Source organism: Monodelphis domestica, chromosome 3, assembly GCF_027887165.1.
Source record: "Monodelphis domestica isolate mMonDom1 chromosome 3, mMonDom1.pri, whole genome shotgun sequence".
Lineage (NCBI taxonomy): Eukaryota > Metazoa > Chordata > Mammalia > Didelphimorphia > Didelphidae > Monodelphis > Monodelphis domestica.
The window spans coordinates 336,511,584-336,532,139 of record NC_077229.1 but is presented as its reverse complement, the minus strand read 5'-3'; the positions used below and the strand labels follow the sequence as shown (position 1 = coordinate 336,532,139).

Below are 20,556 nucleotides of genomic sequence, written 5' to 3'. Positions count from 1 at the left end.
CAATTGCCATGATCTTAGTTTGTTTTACTATTAAGCTTCAACCAGCTTTTTCACTCTCCTCTTTCACTGTAATCAAGAATTTTCTTAATTCTTCACTTTCTACCATCAGAGTGATATTGTTTGCATATCTGAGATTATTGATATTTTTCCTAAAAACCTTAATTCTGGCTTTTTCTTCATCTGACTGGCATTTTACATAATGTACTCTGCATATAAGTTAAATAAGGTGACAATATACCAATAGTCTTGTCATACTCCTTTCCCATTCTTAAATCAATCAGTTGTTCCATGTTTGGTTCTATTGCTTAAACTTCAATATTTTTGAAGCTCAGAAGGTTTTGCCATATTCTGTTGTGATTCATACAAAGGCTTTTGAATAGTTAATGAAACATTAAATATTATTTTCTAAAACTCTCTTACTTTCTCCAGAGTCCAGTGAATTTTAGCAATTTGGTCAGTAGTTCTGCCTTTTTGAAAATCAGCCTGTACTTTTTCTCGTTCTTGTTTCATAATTGCTGAAGCCTAGCTTGTAGAATTGTAAGCATAACCTTGCTAATGTGTGAAAAGAGCACAATTGTTCAGTACTTTAAATATTCTTTAACATTGCCCTTCTTTGGGATTGGGATATGAAATGATCTGATCCAATCTAGTGGCTGCTGTTGAGTTTTCCAAATTTGTTGATATATTGAGTACAACACTTTAACAGTATCAGCTTTTAGAATTTTAAAAGATTCAGCTAGAATTCTGTCACCTCCACTAGCCTTGTTTTTACAATATGCTAAAAACTAAAACAAAAAAAATTATTTGTATTATCTTTTGCTTTCCTTGCTAATTTTATCTAATGTTGAGCTTTAGCTTTGATACCATTGTTATAAAACTGTGCAATACTTTCTCATTTGTCTTCCATAACCTGATCTTCCTTCTATTTTCTGAAGATGCCTTTTGAAAACCTAAGTTGTTTTCTAAGTTTTCCGTGGATCCATATCATTCTCTTTTAATAGTTGCCCCTTATCTTCATTATCAGAATCAATTTCCTATCAGTGAGGTGAAGTACTGTTGAAACAAGCTATCAGTTCCCTTATTCGGTCCTCTACCCACCTATGGCCATCTAGACTCTTCTTTCTCTGGCTCAATCTCTCTAAGGTGGCTCTCAATATGCTTTTTTTCTCTAGAGTCTAGACTTATCTTGGTATCAAATCTCTCACTAGAAATCAATAATTATATTCATAAAATTCCTCATAGAAATGGAATATGATAGTTTGCTCAAAAACATAGAAAAATATTAGTTACTATACATGTTCAGGCTAAATACTTATCTGTTAAAGTATATTAACTCCTAAAACAAAATAAAATTTATAAAATTGAGGTCTAGTAAGATTAAGCTGGTTCAAGATATAATTTCAGTCCAAACTATCCTAGAACAATTATACAATTTTCATAACCATAAATCATCCTATAAACTACTACTATACTATGATTAGGCTGGAGAGCTGCCCCAGCCTCTGACCCCCACCTGACACCCAGCTCTCACTTGTGGCTCCCAGTAGATGCTAGCATGCAGCAGCGGCCACACACCGGGCAACAGCTTTGACAGGCTGGCTAAACCTTGTGAGGGTAGCCATCGGGTCCTAGACCCCTGGTGTACCAGAGCCTTGCTCACCCAGCATGTGAAGACTGCTTAGGTGGAACAGGCGGAAAAAACCAATAAGAAGGTTCAACGGCTGAGAGGGCGACGCAGCAAAGCACTGTGGAGTGCTTAGGGCGTGTTGGAGCACAAAAGACAACATGGCCATCCAATGCAGCTGAGGAAGTCTCCAGGTGTAACGACTTTTCGTGCCACTGGGCCCAGGCTTCCAACGCCGAGAGAGTGGGACTGTCTCTGTGCATCGACTTTTCCACTTAAATCTCCTTCACGCACAAGTGTCTTTGTGCACACTCATCTATCCTAACCCCGTCCACCCTCTTCAAGACCTGCGGCGATGGGGGAGTGGTGACGCAACAGGTGGAGGTGACCACTGGCAGTTGTAGTCACAATCCTGCATGTAGGTGGCCCACGGACCAGTGGTCGCTCGGCCCTGTAGGGCAGCAGGGACGTTCGGCAGCATCCTGGGTGACTGAGCAGCCCTCTCTAGGACAGCACTGCTCACCCTAATCAAGAGAGGGGACTAGAAAAGGTGTCCCAAACATTGCCTGCCCTACAAACACCCGGTCAGCACACCGCGGCTGGCGGGTCATCCCTTTAAGCGGTCGAAATCAAAAGAAACAAAATACAAAGAAACTCCTACTAGGAGCATGGAACATCAGGACATTACTTGTATTTTTTTTACCGCACCTCCCGTAACAACTGGCGTCCCAGGCCCCATGTGCCACAAACTCTGCCCCTCAGTCTTTGGACTTCAAAGCCACATGAGGGTACATCAATAGATGATAATGCACAAAGACAATCGTCATTCTCGGTCACCAAGAGACTACCACTATACTATGATTATGATTAAAATTCTCTGGAGACTATATATTAATTTATAATTATTAGTATAGGTTAGAGATAAAAACTACATAACTTGACCTCCTAATTTAACTGTTTGCCACTCTACCTTTCAGCAAAAGATCACTTCATTCGCAAGAGTCTCCAGTACCAAAAAAGACTAAGGGCCTCCTCTATCCCATTTCTTATAAGGCCAATTATGTCACTCCTATGTCTCTCCAGCTGGACAGACAACCTCAATCTGGGTCAAAGCACAGTCTTCCAGACTCCAGGAGTCACAATGGACTTGGAGCCAGGGAGCCACTAGACATCTGGTGTCCTCCCACAGTACAAGTCATGCCTAGACAAAGGGCAGAGCTGATACTGATCAAAATGGGTTTTCAAACAGAATAAGGGCGCACAATTTATATTAAATTCATACAACTATAAACTTTGTCAAGATTTAATTTTCACACAAATATGGGAAAACAAGTGGAAGAACTAAGGAGCTGGGCCAACATGCCTGGAGCCACCCTTCTTCTCTATTGCTAAACAGAGAAGTTTACTGGTATGATTAAAATTAATCTTAGAGACTGTATATTGAATTATAATTATTAGTAAAGGTAGAAAGGAGAAAAATGCCAGCAGGTCCCCAAACAACCAGAGTCTTTGGGCTTCTCAATATTTCTTCAGTTCTCAGATTCCCAGCTGGCTATTTTACAAGAGGCAGCTTGGGAAAGATAAGATTAGAAACTGCTGGGCAATGAGAGCCTTTATTCAGGATGGGCCCAAGTCAAAAAGAGGATCCCTCCCACTTATCCAGGCTCTCAGAAGGCTAATTACATCATCAAGTCATCCTTACTGGGGTTTTCTGATAGGATAGTCTGGGTCACCAGTTCCGTCCTCCAGGCACATCACCAGGCATGTCATCTGCCAGTCTATTCAGAGAGTCATGGCTTCAGGTAGCCATGGGGGTCTTCCCCTATCACATGACTTGGCATTCTTTCTTAATGGGCATGTATGGTAAGGGGCTATATTTTTATCTGAATGTCACACCTTACTTAAGCCAGTGTGGTCAAGCATTAGTGTCATAGGGCACTTTTTAGGTTCATGTGATAGATGCACTCCAAACTTCCAGAAGAATAATGGGTTTATAGCACCAACAATACATTTATTTATTATATATTTATAGGCTTACTGAGCCTTAGAGTCTTCACTACTGTGAAGATTAAATTTAACTCCCCCCTGACTGTGAAAATTAAATTGACTCCCCTGCCCATTTTTAGATTTAATCACCAAAAGTGTAAACATGCTACTTAAAGTTGAGTGGGGAGATCTGCCCATTTTTAAATTTAATCACCAAAAGTATAAAAATCCCACTTAATCATTAAGTGGGGAGGTCTGTGACCCACATGTGCAATAGTGGGTGATAAATCAGAATCAAACTGACTGCCCCATGGGCCATCCTAAGCAAACTGTGATTGGTAGACATAAAATTAGGGGAAGGCACAGGAAAGGGATGCAAAAGAAAGTGTCTTTAAAAGCGAGTTACAACTTCCTGAGTGGAGTTCAAATTGGACTTTGTCTTCTTCTGGACTTCTGAGTTCAAGTTAGAGGCTGGTGAAGACTCTGCTGACTGGACCTGAGATCCTGTTCCTGGTGAGACTGTCCTTGTCTTCCTTTGGACTGACACATAGTGAGTGAAAAAGCTGACTCCTTTCTTGGATTTTCTGAAGAGACTAGCCTCAGGAGAGACCTACCTCTTAAGAGATATCCTCAGGTCCTCAGCTTTGCCAAGGCCTCTCTAGCTAAGGACTAACTCTCCCTGCCCCGCTTGAGCCAGGGACTGGGGATAAATTACTTAGTGCTTAGGCTCGATATCTTATCCTATCCTCTCTCTGATTTTCTTACTTCACTCTTTCTATATTTTGTAAATAAATTGTAAGTAAATCTCTTTGGAATAAATTAAATTCCTGGCGACCCTATTCTTAAATAATCCAGCCCAACCTTTTTATAAAATAACCCCTTTTCCCCCTCACACTACTATGTTGTGTCTTTAACATAGGTAAATTCAGGTGTGACTTACTTTCTTAATGTAAGTTGGTTTGTAAACTTTCCCATTCTAGCTGGCTATAGAGCTAGTTCTTTCACCTCCGAATTTTGTAGCTCTCAGCTTCAAGCTTAATGCCATATCAGCAACAAAGCTGCTACAAACTTAAAACCATACCCAATTAATAAGTCTCATATTTATCAGATAAAACAATGAAGCAATTTCTGAAACTATTATTATAATCCAAATGAAATAAAATATCATTTTTTCTAATATGTTAGTCTTATCAAGTTTAATAATATAAACTTTCAATTAGTAATACATTAACAGTATTAAGAAATATAGGCTCTATGGAGTCAGGTTAAATTCTCTCCATGCATGGTCTTTTCTTTTTTTCCCTCAGGCCAAAATCTTTGAGAATTTTCACAGAACATGAAGAGTTAATACAATGATTCAAAATATGCACAATAAAAAGAAACACAGTCACATCTAAAACTTCAGACAGATAACTCAGTGAATGGAGATCCAGGCTTAGAGTCTGGAAGACCCAAATTCCTAGTCGTGCAACCCTGGACAAGTCACTTAACCCACACTCCCTAGCCCTTGGCTCTCCTGCCTTGCAACCAAAACTTAGTTATCAATTTTTAGACAGAAGATAAGGGTTGGGGTTTTTTTCTAATCTAAAACTGAATAGAGCACTAAAAATTACAGTAGCCAAAATTAATATTGTTAAAGTGGGTGGGCAGACTACCAAATGCTTATCTAACTTCATTTATAACAGACTAAGCAGTTAAGTCTTCAAAATTCTTAGGGCAGTATGATATAATTGGTAAGGACATGAATCTCTTTGCAACTTTTTTAGTTCTCAACTAAAATAAATCACCATACTTAAACTGTTAGCAGATCTTAGGACTCTTCAGAGATAAAGACAAGTTTTTAAAGAAATTCTTGCTATATCAAAATCACAACAAAAATATCAATGGCATCTCTAAATGAACAGTTTCAAACCATTTACATCAATCTTTCAACAACTGAATGTATAACAGTTTAATATGAAAATCAAAAGAATACAGATTTTTAAAGAAATCTCCATTTTAACAATAGTTCTAACACAGTGGTTTATCAAATTTATTTGACATTATTTGTATCCATAGCACAAATAAATAAAAAAGGACAGATAATTTTATAGACATTTTTAAGATAATATTTAGTGATAGTTATCAGACCACAAGAGTGTTAGTGAGCTAACATTAGATTATAATGTTTGGACAAACATCATTGATATTATTTTTCCCTCCATAAAGTAAAAGTAAACTGCAGCAATTACTGGTCTAGAATGTCTAAGGTATCATAGTATTGATTATACTTAGAAGGGAAAAGAAACCTAAACTTCTGGAAAAAATAATATTGAAATTGTGAAATAATTTTCCCCCTCAAACAGTTTCTCCCCCATGCCATGAAACTAGATTGAAGGTCCCTTTTGGTAAGATTTTTGTTCAGGATAAAAGGAGTAAGGGCAGGGCCCTTAATCAAGCAGCCACTTAACCCACTGGAGAGATTAGAAGAAGTCACGTTGGCTTGACAAGCATGTAATGAAGAGGAAGAGATTTTGTATCTCCCTGAGTGAGACCCACTTCTTCCTTTGATGAAATAAATAGGGAGGGGAAAGAGTTGGGTTCTGTGTCTCCACTTTCTCAGTGGCTATTTATGAATCAAAGATGTCTTAGGATGTCACTTAATTGTCTAGCTCTAGATGCTCTTCTGCCTTACATCTGTTACTAAGCAGAAGGTAAGTGTAAAAAAAAAAAATAGCCAGGGGTAAAAAGAAACATGAATGGAATCTGCCTGAAATTGGGCCAGGGATAAGACACCCATCTATTGGGATAACAGAGCCCCAGGCTATAAGGTCATTTGGGTCAGAAATATAACACATTGTCTCTTGGAGACCAGTCAGCTAAGGGCAGTATTTCAATAAATAAGAAATGCCTGGATTAATTGAGTCCTCTGGATGACTAGTAAAAGTTATTGAACACTCATAAGCTATGTTTTTGAGTGGGTACAGTCTCATAGAGGGCCTTGAATCTGACTCATCTAGTAGGACCTATGTGCAATTTTGGGTTCCCCTCACATGCTATATATATACAGATCACGTTCAAGTTGCAAGAAGCTCTACCAAGTGCTATATTAGACCTGTATAAAAAGTGTAAGGGAAGGAGGTTCCCCCAGATACTATACTAAGATTTCTGCCTTAGCAATAGTTTCCTTTTGTGATCAGATCCAGAATAGAAATTCCCCTAATTGACCTCCCCACATTTTGAAGAATGAAATTATCAAGGCAAGTTAAAAGAATGATTACTCTACTTTTGGCAGAATTCTTATTGACTTCAGATAAATAAAGTTCCCTAACAATACATCATCTTTCTGTGTCAGAATTATGAAGTATTTTTAACTCATCTATTTCCTATTTCTGTTCAAGTGATCTGTAGTATATACTACAATGTGCTTCTCCCTCTAATGATTTTTTTGTTGTTTTAACCCTTACTTTCTTAGTAAAAAGACAGAAGGGCAAGGGCTAGACAAACAAGGTTAAGTGATTTGTCAAAAGTTACAAAGTTAGGAAGTGTCTAAGGCCAGACTTGGTTCTCCCCAAACCAGGCCTGGTATTCTAACCATTTCTCCATCTAGCTGCCCCACTCTGACGAGCTTCACCCAAATGTTCTCCACCATACTTTCTACCCCATTTCTGGATTCTCTGAGTTTTTATCTTCTTAACAAAAAATGCTACTCAGCTGCCCTCCCTCTACTCTGTTCAGTCTTTTCCTTTTGCCTAAGGCTACTTAGTTCTGTCATGTACCTCATCACATCAAATCTTATCAAGTCTTCAAATACAAGTTCACTTTGCCTCTGTTAAATTTTGTGAATATGTGGATTTCATGAATGGCTTCTTTCTTGGATTTTGTCTTCTTGAATCTGTAAGAATTTTTACTGATACTCTTCTCCCTACATTGTAACACCTCTCTAAGTCATCTAGCTTGGTGGTTATTGGTAGGCAATTTTCCCCACACTCCTTTCTTAGTTAAGTCAGTGAAAAGATTTGCAAGGCAAGTTAATACATTAACAGCACTTTTTAACAGCACTTCATCTTCGCACAGGAGCCTGTCATTCCTGTCCATTAAGTCTTGATCCAGAAATCCACATTCTCAGACACCACTTTCTCAAGCACTTAGCTTTCGTTTAAAGTTTGCAAAGCACTTTACACATACCAAACCATTTGATGTTCACAGTAGCCTAAGGAGATTAGACACTACATTATTCCTCCCATTTTACAGATGAGAAAATAGGGTAAGAGATGTTAAGTGACTTGCCTAAAGTCATATGACTAATAAATATTGGCAATGGGATTCTGAAATTGAGGTCTGCTAGATGTACAGGTTTCAATGAACTTAGGACAGGATATAAAACAGCCATGGTGTGTTTATCCGGGGGGAGGGGGGGAGGAAAAGCTATTATTTTGAAATGAACATAATTATATATTTGTCTCTACTTCTGCCATTGCCTTACAATAATGGATTAATTATTGGGTGTTTTATGCCATCTGAATATATAGTAACCACCTCAAACTCAACCTGTCCAAAACAATTTATTAAATCTCCCGTTTGTTCCTTTTGACATATTTCTCTTAGGGGAACTACCAGTTTCCCACGTAAAATGACTTGGTATTATCTTTGATTCTTTCCTTCTGTCTCACTTCTTATGCCTCATGAATTACCAAGCCTTATTGATTCTCCCTCCACATTTCTTAGGCCCCGCCCCTTCGACCTAAATCGGGCAGAAATATGAGTCCCGCGATGCCACATTGCATCTTGGGAAGTGTAGTCTTCCGGTGGCCTACAACAGCGGGTTGGGAGTTACAGTCTTCGTAGCTGTGAGGTTCTTGGTCATATAAACAAACGTTGGGTCGTGAGACATTAGGCGCCTCCCACAGGTGAACAACCTCCAAGCCATTTACCTTGCGGGCCACGACCCACCCCTCGAACGTGGCGTCACTGCAGCGAGTGGTGGCCCGAGCTCCAGGGGGCTCCCTCCAAGGCCCCAGCATAGCCAGTCAGGCCCCGGCGTCCTGGGAGAGCTGGAGGCCGAGCGCGGCGCAGGGGCCAGCCGAGGGTCACGTGAGGTTATTCGTGGTGAACTCTGGAGCCGCTGCCGCTCCGGAGGTCGTTTAACTGTCGTGGGGGAGGAACAGCACGGACCTTTGAGGTACGCTACGGAGGAGGAGGGGAAGAGCAGGCTGGGGCGCGCGGCACCTGTTCCCCGGCACCCCCCGGTGGCTGCGGGCTAGGCCAAAGCTGTGCAAGCCCCTCCGCCCCACGGCACCACGTGGGCGAGCGGGAGAGCAGCGTGTGGGGCAAGGGGTGTACAGAATCTTGAGTGGCCGAGATAGTCTCGGGTCCTTCTGACCCTTTGGAGCTCGGTCTCCCCTCAGGTCTTACCCCATTTCCCCGCCTGCTTGCGCAGGGTTGAGTGATAAGCCCAGGCTTATCTTCCCGGAGGTGGGGCCATAGCCGACCCCGCGGCGTCCCAGGACAGAGCTCGTAGTTTTACTATGTTTTCATCGGTATTTGGTGACCAGAATCTGTCCAACTCCCTACCCCCCTGCTCCGAGCTTCATCCCTCCCTGACCCTGGCTGCCTTAATTTTCCGAGGTGAGAAAGTGAAGGTTTCACTTTCTGCCACAGTGTGTCTATACGTGTGTGTCTATAAAATTTTGAAAAAGTAAGAGTTGGAATCAGATAAGATAACAGGTAAAGTGGTTTGCAAACTTTTTAAAGTACTGTGCAAATGTCACCTCGTGTTATTATTTTTCCCTATTAGACTGTAAACACCTCGAGAGCAGGAACTGGTTTTTGTCTGTCTATGCCGGGAGCACTTGGAACAGTGCCTGACACATTTTTGTTGTTTTTGTTCTGTCGGGTCAGACTTCTTATGACCCCTTTTGGGATTTCCATAGCTAAGATAGTGTTGTGGTTTTGCCATTTCCTTCTCCAACTCATTTTACAGATGAGAAAACTGAGGCAAACAGTGTTAAGTGACTTGCCTGGTCTCAGAGCCTCCAAGTGATTGAGGTTTGATCAGAATTCAGGTCTTTCTGACTCCAGACCCAAAACTCTTTATCTACAGACTCCTCAAGCTGCCCCACCCAGCACATAGTAGGCAATTAATAAATGCCAGCTGAACTGACTTGCAAGTTCAGCTGGAATGAAGTAGTGGCCTTCCTTATTTTGAGGCAGTTCAGCTAGTTTGCCTCAGCCTAGTTTGAAATGTATCATCTGTCCTTTGATTTTTATGTTTATTCATACTTAATTACTTTATTACTCCATAAATTGAAAGGCAAACACTTGTTTCTCTTTCTCCCCATTTGAGAGTCAGCTGGTTCCTGGAAAGAAAAAAGAGTTAATAAAGAAAAGAAAAATAATGGTGTTTGGATAGTTCATAAATATGTATTGAGTTCCAATAGTTTGGTGGGGGATGGGGGGGCACACTTAAAGAAAAGAACTTACTGTGTTTTTCGTTTAGAGGAATTAAGCTTTCTTTGAGGGGTTTCTTAATGTGGGTTAAATTATGTAAAAATATTAAGAATAGCATAAAAATAAGCAATGAGGCCTTAAAAGGGCAGCATGCACCCACAGGGGAATGGAGAATGGGATGGCTTTGCTTTGAACCATGAAATAATCATGGCTTTACAGGTATGAATAAGATCTTACATTTATATAGCCCTATGAACCTCAGGTTTTTGGGAGAACCAGGGGAGAGTTTTTCCAAGGTATAATTCCCTAATCAAACAATGAGCTATAATATGTGTAATTTTTCTGAAAATATAGACTTTTTCAAATTAGTGTTCACTTGTTAATGTTCAGTGTCTTATCTTCTGTCATTTTTAGACATTGAATTCCAAGGAATACAACAATGACACCTATAGTAGTTGTTCTCTAAGTGGGTGCAGAAGTTGATAGATTTGCTGCAATATTCCAGAAGAAGATGGCAACTCCGTATGTCCCTGTGCCTATTCCTGTAGGAAATTCTTCATCAAATTTTACAACAAACAGAAGCCAAAGAAGTTCTTCTTTTGGGAGTATTTCAACAAGTTCAAATTCTTCCAAAGGCCAACCAGAAGACTCTAATGTGGGTAGTTACAAAAAGACATCTATGCCTGATCAGATGGATAACAATTCATCTGTGTGTAGCAGCCCTCTAATTAGGACTAAATTTACAGGTATAGAATCTTCCATTGAATATTCTACTAGGCCAGTAGAAAATGAAGACCAAAGTACAGAATCTGTGAACTGGGAAGAAAGACCTTCTACACCTACTATATTGGGTTATGAGGTGATGGAAGAAAGGGCTAAATTTACTGTAAGTATTGAAAATACTTGAGAGAAAAGAGGGGGAAAAAATTTATTGGAACCCTCATAAATCCCAAGACATTTTTATTTGACTACCCATTTTATTTTCTATATTATGAAGTCTGTTTACATGTATACATTCAAGATGATAATTATCTCAGTGCTTTAAATTCATTACAAAATGGTTCTAAAATGAGCTGTCCGTATTTCCATTAAGTATAGTATGAATTCTTCTATTCTGGCATATGAATTGATCTTGTTGATTTTCTTTAGTTTGTCCTTGATTTCATCCAACTTTTTAATCAATGAGTTCACTGGTGTATCCACTTGGTGCAGATCACAACCTCTCCTTGCTTTCTCCCATAATATATCTTTCCATTAATCCTCTACAGAGTAGTCACCCAATACACCAGATACCTTTCAGTTTTTGTAATATTTAATGATTGCCAGGGTAGCAGTGATCTGTTATCCCTCACTTTTGTTATATGATGAATCTACTTCTTTATCTTCATACGTCCTCAATAATGACTTAATTTGACAGGGTTACAAATATAAATGAGGATGAAGAGAGTTGTAAGGATATTTTTCATTTATTAAAAATTTTTATGAAGAGTCACTGAAGGCGAGACATGGTATCTGGCAACCTGCTTATGTGTGTCAAAAATTTTGTTGCTGCAATACTTACCTATTTGCCATTCATGAAGTCTTCCTTTCCATTGATCTAAATCCTATTTTGCTATGAAAAAGACTACTTTTTATGAGTTATAGATCCCTTTGGTGACCTGGCAAAGCCTCTTCACCTCTTCTCCAAATGGTATCTATTCCCTTCATTAAATCACAATTGAAGAAAATGTTAAATGTCAGTTAGAGGTTAGTGCAAATATATAGAGTTGCAATTTTTTTCCTCTCATCCAGATTCATGGACCACTTGAAATATTTCCAAGGACTCCAGGTTAAGGATTCCCAGTCTAAAAGAATGTAATTTTCAATAGGCTTTTCATTGTTACCTCAAATATAAGTTGAAAGAACTCTGAACTTGTTTGTCTAGAAATTTTCTAATTTCATTTCTTTAATTGTATTTGATGTGAGCAGATAATTTAGCTGATGGAGTCTATTTTCTATTTGTATTCTGAAATCTTGTACTGCCTTTCTAAGATGTAGAATCAGCAAAGGGAGGGGGGAAGTGGGGCAGCGAAATCTGTCATCTTTTTTACTCTTGAGCACTAACAACAGGATGGTTAGACCAGCAGCAGCTAGGTGACTCAGTGAATTGAGAGCCAGGCCAAGAGTTGGGAAGTCATGGGTTCAAATATGGCCTCAGATACTTCCAAGCTGTGTGACCCTGGACAAATTACTTAACTCTCATTGCCTAGCCTTTACCACTCTTCTGCCTTGAAACCAATACAGAGTATTGATTATAATATGTTTAAAAAAAATAAAAAAGAAAGGTTATACCAACAGGGCAGGGAATCTGGCTTTGGTAAGAAAAATTAAGTATTAATCAGTCTACCCTACCTATCCCATATGATTATCAAAGGACCAAATGAAATAACAAAGATGAGAATGCTTTGAGAAAATTTAAGTATGTCTAAGTTTAAAGTGATATTTTATACTTTGTTGAGTCTGTGATCAAATCAATTTATGTGCTATTGGTGAAAAATCACAACTCATCTATGTCTACTACTCACCCAGTGTGACTTTTATCTCTGCCTTTCCATAAATCTACACACCCAGTGTACTGGAGACTGTTTCTCTGGGTGAATGATTTAGTTCCCTTGGTAATATGTCAATTGGTTGATCATTTGGGAAAGGATGTCACATTTTGACTAACCACATTAATATTCATAGCCTAAAAAGAGTGTTAATTCTTTCCTCCTTTAATAGCGCTCAGCTGCCATCACATAGGAGCTAAAGGGGGCTACTTAGATAGAACCTCTGAACACTACCAGGTGATTTCTGATTAGGACTTTTGTTAGATTTATATTTTTATATTGTATTTATATACAAATGAAAATCTGTATGTAAAAGTGAAATGAGAGAAAAGAAGTCGAAATGGTTAGGAAAACAATTTTTTTCCCAATATTTTTACTCATGTGAAGATTCTGATGGAAGAAAAAAGTTATGAAACTCACAGTTTTATTGTTTAATTTGCTCTTCCCTTGCTCTCTCCAGAATGAGGCTGTCTCCTATATTTTCGACTCTTATGCCAATAGACATTGGATATCTGTCATCTTTCCTATATCTCACCTTATTGGTGGGTGATCTCATCTAGCTAGGTTTTTTAATCTGAGATCTATGAACTTTGAATAATTGATTTCCTTTGTAATTATATATTTTATACACTTAAAAATATTATGGAAAGGGGTTCATAGACTAAATTTACCACACTGCCAAAGGTGTCCATATCACATAAAAGATCAAGGATTCCTTGTCTTATTCATTGAATTAAGCATGCTACATATAGTGCTTAAAGCATTTCCCTTCAAGCCTACATGTGGAATACTGTATAAGAATCCAGGCTTTTTCATAAACAGTTAAAGCTGTATCTATATTTATCAACTTCCCACCATCCATTCATAAGAATAGATTAGAGATAGATTCTACAGTAAAGTCTTGTAGCTTATAAGTAATTAATTGAAAAGGATGCTGTGAAGGAGAGAAAAAAGCAAAGAAGGAAAAACTGTAAAAATATATAAATATATATAAATATATATATAAATATATAAAAAACTGATCTAAAAATTTAAAATAGGTGTGAAAAGCATAACATTTACTTAATAAGGAATAAAAGTTTGGCTATTGGCTCTTTTGGTGCTCAAAAGTAATTGCTTGAAATCTAAAGATACGTATCAGTACTGCAGAAAAAGAAATGAAAGTACATGAATCACTATAGGCAAAGTCTTGCCTTCAGCTTGAGAAATACTTTCAATTAGGGTTTTAATTCTTTAGCTAATACATTTTGAGCATCCACAATGCATAGCATTTCCCTGCTAGGAAAGTAGCCTTTACAACTTCAAAGTTCTTGTCTCTAAGGAGCCCATAATTTAATTGACATGATAGTCACATAGTCTGGGGACACTTGCTTTCTATTCCCATCTCTGAAATTCTGTGACCACATGCAAGTCACCTAGACTCTACTATAAATCTCATTTATTTGTTGTTTTGTTTGTTTGGTTTTTAATATTGAAAAATATAAAGAGATCTGAAGCTACCTCATCACCTGGCTCCCATTATAACAACAGTTCAGAATTGTTAGAAATCCAAAGGGTGTCTAAATAATTTATTCTGTCTTGGTTAAGTAGATGAATAAATTGACTTGGTGTTCTCACTTTTCTTTATCTACTTTTAGTAGAGAAGTTTAGTAGCCCAGAAGAAAGGCTTCCATAACAAAATAATGGGAATAGTCAGTGTTGGAAGGTTTATGTTAAGAAAGGCACAACAATGCATACAGTAGGATTTAGCACAGCATTGTCACGGTGTCAAAACTATCTTTATCAGTGATGTCAAACTCAAATAGAAATGGGGACCATTAATCTTCATATAAAGATCCGTCCCTATAAGGGATATATAGGGATATAAGCCACAAATTGGCTTAGTTAATGCATTGTTATCTTATGTTTTGTTTTATTTTTACTTTGTTAAATATGTCCCAATTACATTTTAATTGGATTTGATCAGCTCTTGGGAAGTGTTGCTGGCTTTTTGCTCTAACAATTCCACTGCTAGGCTTATGCCACAAGGGCACAATTGAAAAAGAAAGTCTTCATATTTATTATACTTGTGTGAATTTAATATAAATGATACCTAAATTATTATGCAGTCTCCAGAGAATTTTAATCATAACAAGCCAAAATAGTTACTGTAGCATTTTTGAGGTATCATTGATATGAAAATAAATAAATCCCCATTAATTGGAGAGTGACTGAAGAAGTACGATGAAAAGAGAAGCATGAAAAGACTTAAGTGAACTGATACAAAACGAAGTAGTCAGAACCAAGAAAATAATATACACAGAATAATACATTGTCTTCTTATGTTGATGGAAATAATATAAATAGAAAGACAACTCCAAAATAATCAAAATGAATGTTTCAAAATTATAAAGAACACTGCAAAGAAAAAATACAAGAAAATACTTCCCTCCACTTCTTTGCAGAGATAGGAGGTCCCAGGTGTTGAACATGTATGATGTCAGTTTTTTTGATATACTGATTTAGTTTCACTCATTTTTTTTCTGTAATTCCTCTTTTCCTTTAAAATTTTTTTCTTAGTAGAAGAGAAGGGAGAGGATACTGGATGTGGAATATAGAAAAAGGCTACAGGGGGGAAATCTAGGTGATGTAAAAATGGAAAGTATCAATAAAAATCTATCTTTTAAAAGGAAAAAAAAGGAGCTCTCTGCTGGAAGGGGAAAAGAATGACCTAACCCCTTATGTCCTTATAGATGACTATGGATTAGAAGCTAGAAATAAAGAATTCTGTGGTTAACAGCAAATTAAGGGAGAATTTTTTTTTCTATGTTCATGCAACAAATACTGTACTTAATTGTTTTTAAACCCTTATTTTCTGTCTTAGTAACAACTCTTAAGACAGCTATGCAAATAGGGTTAAGTGATTTGCCAGGATCACACAGTAAGTGTCTGCGGTCATATTGGAACCCTGGAACTCCTGACCCCAGGCCTGGTTCTCTATCCACTGTGCTATCTAGCTTCTCCCTGTGCTTATTTTTAAAAGACCATCTGTAGTTTATGTTTAAAAAGAAAAAAAGAAACAGGACTTGTCTTAAATATTAAACATTTCTGAAATTAGGTTTATAAGTCTGATTTTCATTTTGTATACTCAGTGGAATCTTGCATTAGCCAGATTTCATTACTGAATATAACAATACTGTTTTGTAGGTTCAAAAACAATAATTTAGCAAGTATACTTTCTTTGTTTACTAGGCTCCAGTTATATTTTAAATATTGAAATTTTTTTTAAAACTTTAGAGTTTGGAAAGTTTTTCTTTCAAAGTTGTGCCAAGCCAAACAATTAGTTCTTTCAATATTATTTTTACTTATTTATTAAACCCTTACCTTTTGTCTTAGAATCTATATGTAGGATCAGTTCCCAGTCAAAAAAGCAGTAAGGACTAGATCATTGGGATTAAGTGACTTGCCCAGGGTCACATAGCTAGGGCTAACTAGTATCTGAGTTAAGATTTGAACCCAGGACCTCCTCTCTCCAGACCTGGATCTCTATTCACAAAACCCCCTGCCTTCCTTAGCATTAATTTTAAAAGCTATTGACCTAGAATAATAATACATAGATGTTCACTATTATTTTTGACTAAATTGATCTTAATTTTTCCTTTTTTTTTTGCCCCATTAGTAATTTATTGACAACATGGAAGCAGTTAATTAATGACTGACATAAATAATGCATTCATAGTATCATACAGATTTGTAAGTAGACTTATTTCCTCCAGTACTTTATATAGATAGGGAAACAGTGGTTTTTCATGAAACTAGATAATTACTGTCAGAGCTGAGACTAGTAATTATATTTCCTCCTCGGTATTTAATGTCATAATTTTCCTTAGTTAGCCTTAACATTTTAAACTTTTCACATATCTCCTTTCACATCTAAATTTATGTTGGAAATTTCATATTTTTCATATTATTTTTTTTACAGGTATATAAAGTGCTAATAAGAAGAAGCCCAGAAGAAAGCTGGGTTGTTTTCAGAAGGTATACTGATTTCTCTAGGCTGAATGACAAAGTAAGTAATTTGAACTGCTGTGTCTGCTGAAACTAACTTTTGACTTTTGCAGTCTTTCAGTTTCTTTAATTTACTTTTACATTTCTTTTTAATGTTAACAAGCAAATTCCTTTGCTATGGATGCTTTACTCTAATAATGCAGAGCTCCACTTTTGTCTTTATAAGAAAATATATAGTGTTCTTTATGTTCCTTCTGCTCATTAGTTTATCATCACTTCATTTTCACTAAAATTTTTTGAGAAAAAGAGGCACTTTAGAATTGTCCAAAAGGACACTAAAACAAGATAAGGCCAATTTTAATAACAACTGGCCTTTTTTCCTCTATTATATTAATACATTTTGCAAGAATAAATTGCTTAGTGCTGAGCACTGATGGAGACTGTAATCCTAAAACATTCCCTTGCCACTTTGAATCTTGTAGAGATAGTCTCAGCATCTAAGAGCTGCCTTTTAATTCCTTAGTTCACATACATTAACATGTTGGGTCAGAAACACTCTTTCCCAAACCAGATCTCTTCATTCACTCCCTCGTATATTTAAATTTACTTGGAGTAGTTTACTTTTCAGATATGAGAAAAATATCTGTTCACCAAACTTCTAGATCATTTAAAACTGGAAGTTGTGTCATACATACCTACCAAGAAAATGTTTTTCATTAACTTATTATTTCAGATGAAAACGTCTTATCTCTTTCAAAATCTAAACGAGATAATTTTGAATGCCAGATTGTTTTAGAACACCTGAAAGTTACTTGGACTTATCTGTCTGAAACTTACCACATTGGCATTAAGATAAATAAGATGTGTCCTAAGAGACAATGTTTATAGTGTTTTGAAACATTTATTCTATGAGAAATTTCATTACGTTTCCAGGTTTCAGTATTTTAAAGACTAGTAAGTTATGAAGCTAGAATTTTGTCCTAATTGAGGATTTTTTATTGAGGAAGAACAAAGTAATTGTCATTACTAGAAATCTAATATAAAATTGAAGTTTTAATCCTGAGCTTTCCTATGTAGTTGTAATAATTTTATTGAGTCATAACTTGATAAAACTGGCCCAGCTGAAAGCTATTTAATCTTTTCGTGTTTATTGGCCATTTCCTTTCCATAGCTTACCCAATATTAAATGTTTAGTTCTTTATTTCTATCCAATTAAGTTAATCTTCATTGTCAGAGAACCTTTAATCCTAAGCAAATTCAAATTCCCAAAGAATTTTTAAGTTTTTTAATGAAAGATGCTAGTATAATTAAAAAAACACACACACTTTCTTCCCTAACATAGTCACACGACATTCATGTTATCAGCTAAATAACAAGGAATTCTTTAGCAAGATTGCTTGTGTTTTTTCCCTCTTGTAGCATTATGTTGACTGGTAGGGACTTCAAAGTGTTCCCTATAACTCATAAAGAACTAGGAGATTCTAATCTTGGTTCTGCTGGCCACAGATCAAGGAGTCAAGAACCCTTTTTAGTTCTTTTGTTTAAAAAATTAATTTAAAAAAATTTTTTTAATTCTTGTGCCTAGCACTTGTGTTCAGCCCCTTTAAAAGATAAAGAGCATATGTGAGACCTGGCTCTTACCTCTAGTAAACTTACTGTATGTTGGGGTAGTAATACGAGAAAACAAATGAAATGGGGTGGGAGGAGAAGAATGAGATAGAGTGGCATAAATTTTAAGTACAGAGCAACATGAGATCAGAATAGAGAAGTTAAGAGTTGTTACGAATTCTTTATTTTAAGTATCAGCATATTTATATTTTTTAGTATTAAATTTAATAAATTAGACTAATCTTTATTTCCTTCCAATTATTTTGTGACTTCATTTTTATAATTATCAAAACTTATGTAAATATGTGCATTCCTCATATATTTGCTTTAGTATGTGATTAAAGGAAAGGTTTATTGAGAAAGGAAATTTGGGAATATGCTGAAAATATTAAGAGTTTTGACTGAAAATGAGATGTCACACACCATCTGAAATACAAAATCATCATTTTTCAGTTCATAGGTTTATAGATTTAAAACTGGAAGTGATCTCAGAGGCTACCTACTCCCTCCTTTCATTTTACAGATGAAGACCTTAAGTGATTTTTCCAATTTCACCCAAATAGTGTGATCATCAAGGGTAATGAGATTTGAACAACCCTACATCCTCTACTTCAGAACCATTGCTTTTTCCATTGTCATCCTGCTTTAAAATTTTTCTTATATTATGTATATATACATATATATTCAGATCTTTAAATCCTATAATTTTTTCATTTACTTTCATTAATTTTTTGCTATGAAGTTCTTATTAGCTTAAATCATTAATTACATTGTAACTTTTATTATCTCAAAGAAGCAAAATAATTTGTAATTTTTAAATGTATTTAAGCATATTTTGTGACCTTTCACAGATTAGTCCACGTTTATTGCTGACTTTTTAAATGTCATATTGAATCTTTTCTTAACTTCTTTCTTATTGGATTATATTCTTTTTTTCTAGTTAAAGGACATGTTTCCAGGCTTTCGGCTGGCCCTTCCACCAAAACGCTGGTTCAAAGACAATTATAATGCTGATTTCTTAGAAGATAGACAGCTGGGACTTCAGGCATTCCTACAGAATTTAGTAGCTCATAAAGACATTGCTAACTGGTATGCAACTTCTTAAATAAAATTTTATTAGAAGCAATCTAATATCCAAAAATATCTCAAGAGCTAAATGAAGGGATTCAGGGGTTAAAAAATAATGTAGAATTCTAGTAGTCAAGTGTAATATCTGTATCAATGATAAATTGTTTCTTCCTTTCAGGGAATGATTTTATTTAGTGTTTTCCTTGTGAAAACTCAAAAATAGGAAAGAAAATTACAAAGTTCTAGAAAATTTGTTAAAGTATACAACATTTTTTACATAAATTCTAAATGGAAACTTAAAGGATCACTTTTATACATAAAGACTTTGCTTCAATATTTTAATAAAAATCCTAAATGAAAGGAACTTAGCTTTAATTATAATAGAGAATTAAAAAGTTAAGGCACAAACCAATCTAAAAGAATATAATTAGGTTTGCTTTTTTATTTTTGTTTTTGTTTTTTGTTTTTGTTTTCCCTACAAGTCTCAGTGATGTTAATCATTCTTAATGTTGCTATAAGGCAAGCACTGTGGGTAAAGTTTTGAGGTAGAGTGAATATGAACAAAAGTGGAAAATAGCCTTGTAAAAGTTAGGATTTTGAAATGAAGAAATTTATATTGGATTTCTTTGCTTCTTATCAATAAGTTAAATGTTGATTAATCTTCTATATTCCAAGCACTCTGATATAGTCTGAGGAGTCAGAGAAAAAGGTGAAAATAGTGCCTGCTGCACTCAAGGAGCTCATAGTCTAATTTGGAAGACATATTTGTATATAAGTATAGACATGGTACATATAAAAGAAATGCAGGGTAGCTTTGGAGGAGAAGGCATTAACACCTGTGGGGACAAAGAACAACTTCATGCAATCGACGCTTGTGCCAAATCTTTATCTTCAGAGATTCCAAGAGGTGAAAATGAAGAGAAGGAGGAACATTGAAGGTGTAGAAAAATGCTAATAATAGCATCACAGGGGGTCTTTATAAAAGAATTCCTTACAGTAATAAAAATCATTGGTCTGGACCCTTCCCTGCTTCCCAAAAAGTTCAGTCTTAAGAGCTTGGGCTAGTTAGGTGTTAGATTGTCAAGGAAAGAAATTTCAAAGGAAGAAATGGACAGAATTTGTTTATTTATTTGATATAGAAATTAAAGGAAAAGAGGGGGTATTAGGCCTGAGTAATAAGAGTAGTGGTGGCCCTATGGAAGAACTGGAACAAATATCTATGATGGACATAAAATGTTACTTCTGACCATAACTGTCACATGAAAC

General features: G+C 36.3%; 1 protein-coding gene across 2 annotated transcripts in view; it reads left to right on the top strand.

Moving 5' to 3' along the window:
* The first annotated feature begins 8,586 nt into the window (after positions 1-8,586).
* SNX16 (sorting nexin 16) overlaps positions 8,587-20,556 on the top strand; it is a 32,732-nt gene continuing 20,762 nt past the window's right edge. Inside the window, exons 1-4 of one of the 2 annotated variants that reach the window (XM_001377115.5) lie at positions 8,587-8,771; positions 10,454-10,925; positions 16,589-16,675; positions 19,163-19,311. In XM_001377115.5, the coding sequence (XP_001377152.2) occupies positions 10,551-10,925; positions 16,589-16,675; positions 19,163-19,311 (611 nt within the window). In that variant the 5' untranslated portion in view covers positions 8,587-8,771; positions 10,454-10,550. Of the gene's footprint in view, positions 8,772-9,169; positions 9,317-10,453; positions 10,926-16,588; positions 16,676-19,162; positions 19,312-20,556 lie in introns of those variants that run through there. The other variant, XM_007486898.3, reaches the window with a different exon arrangement.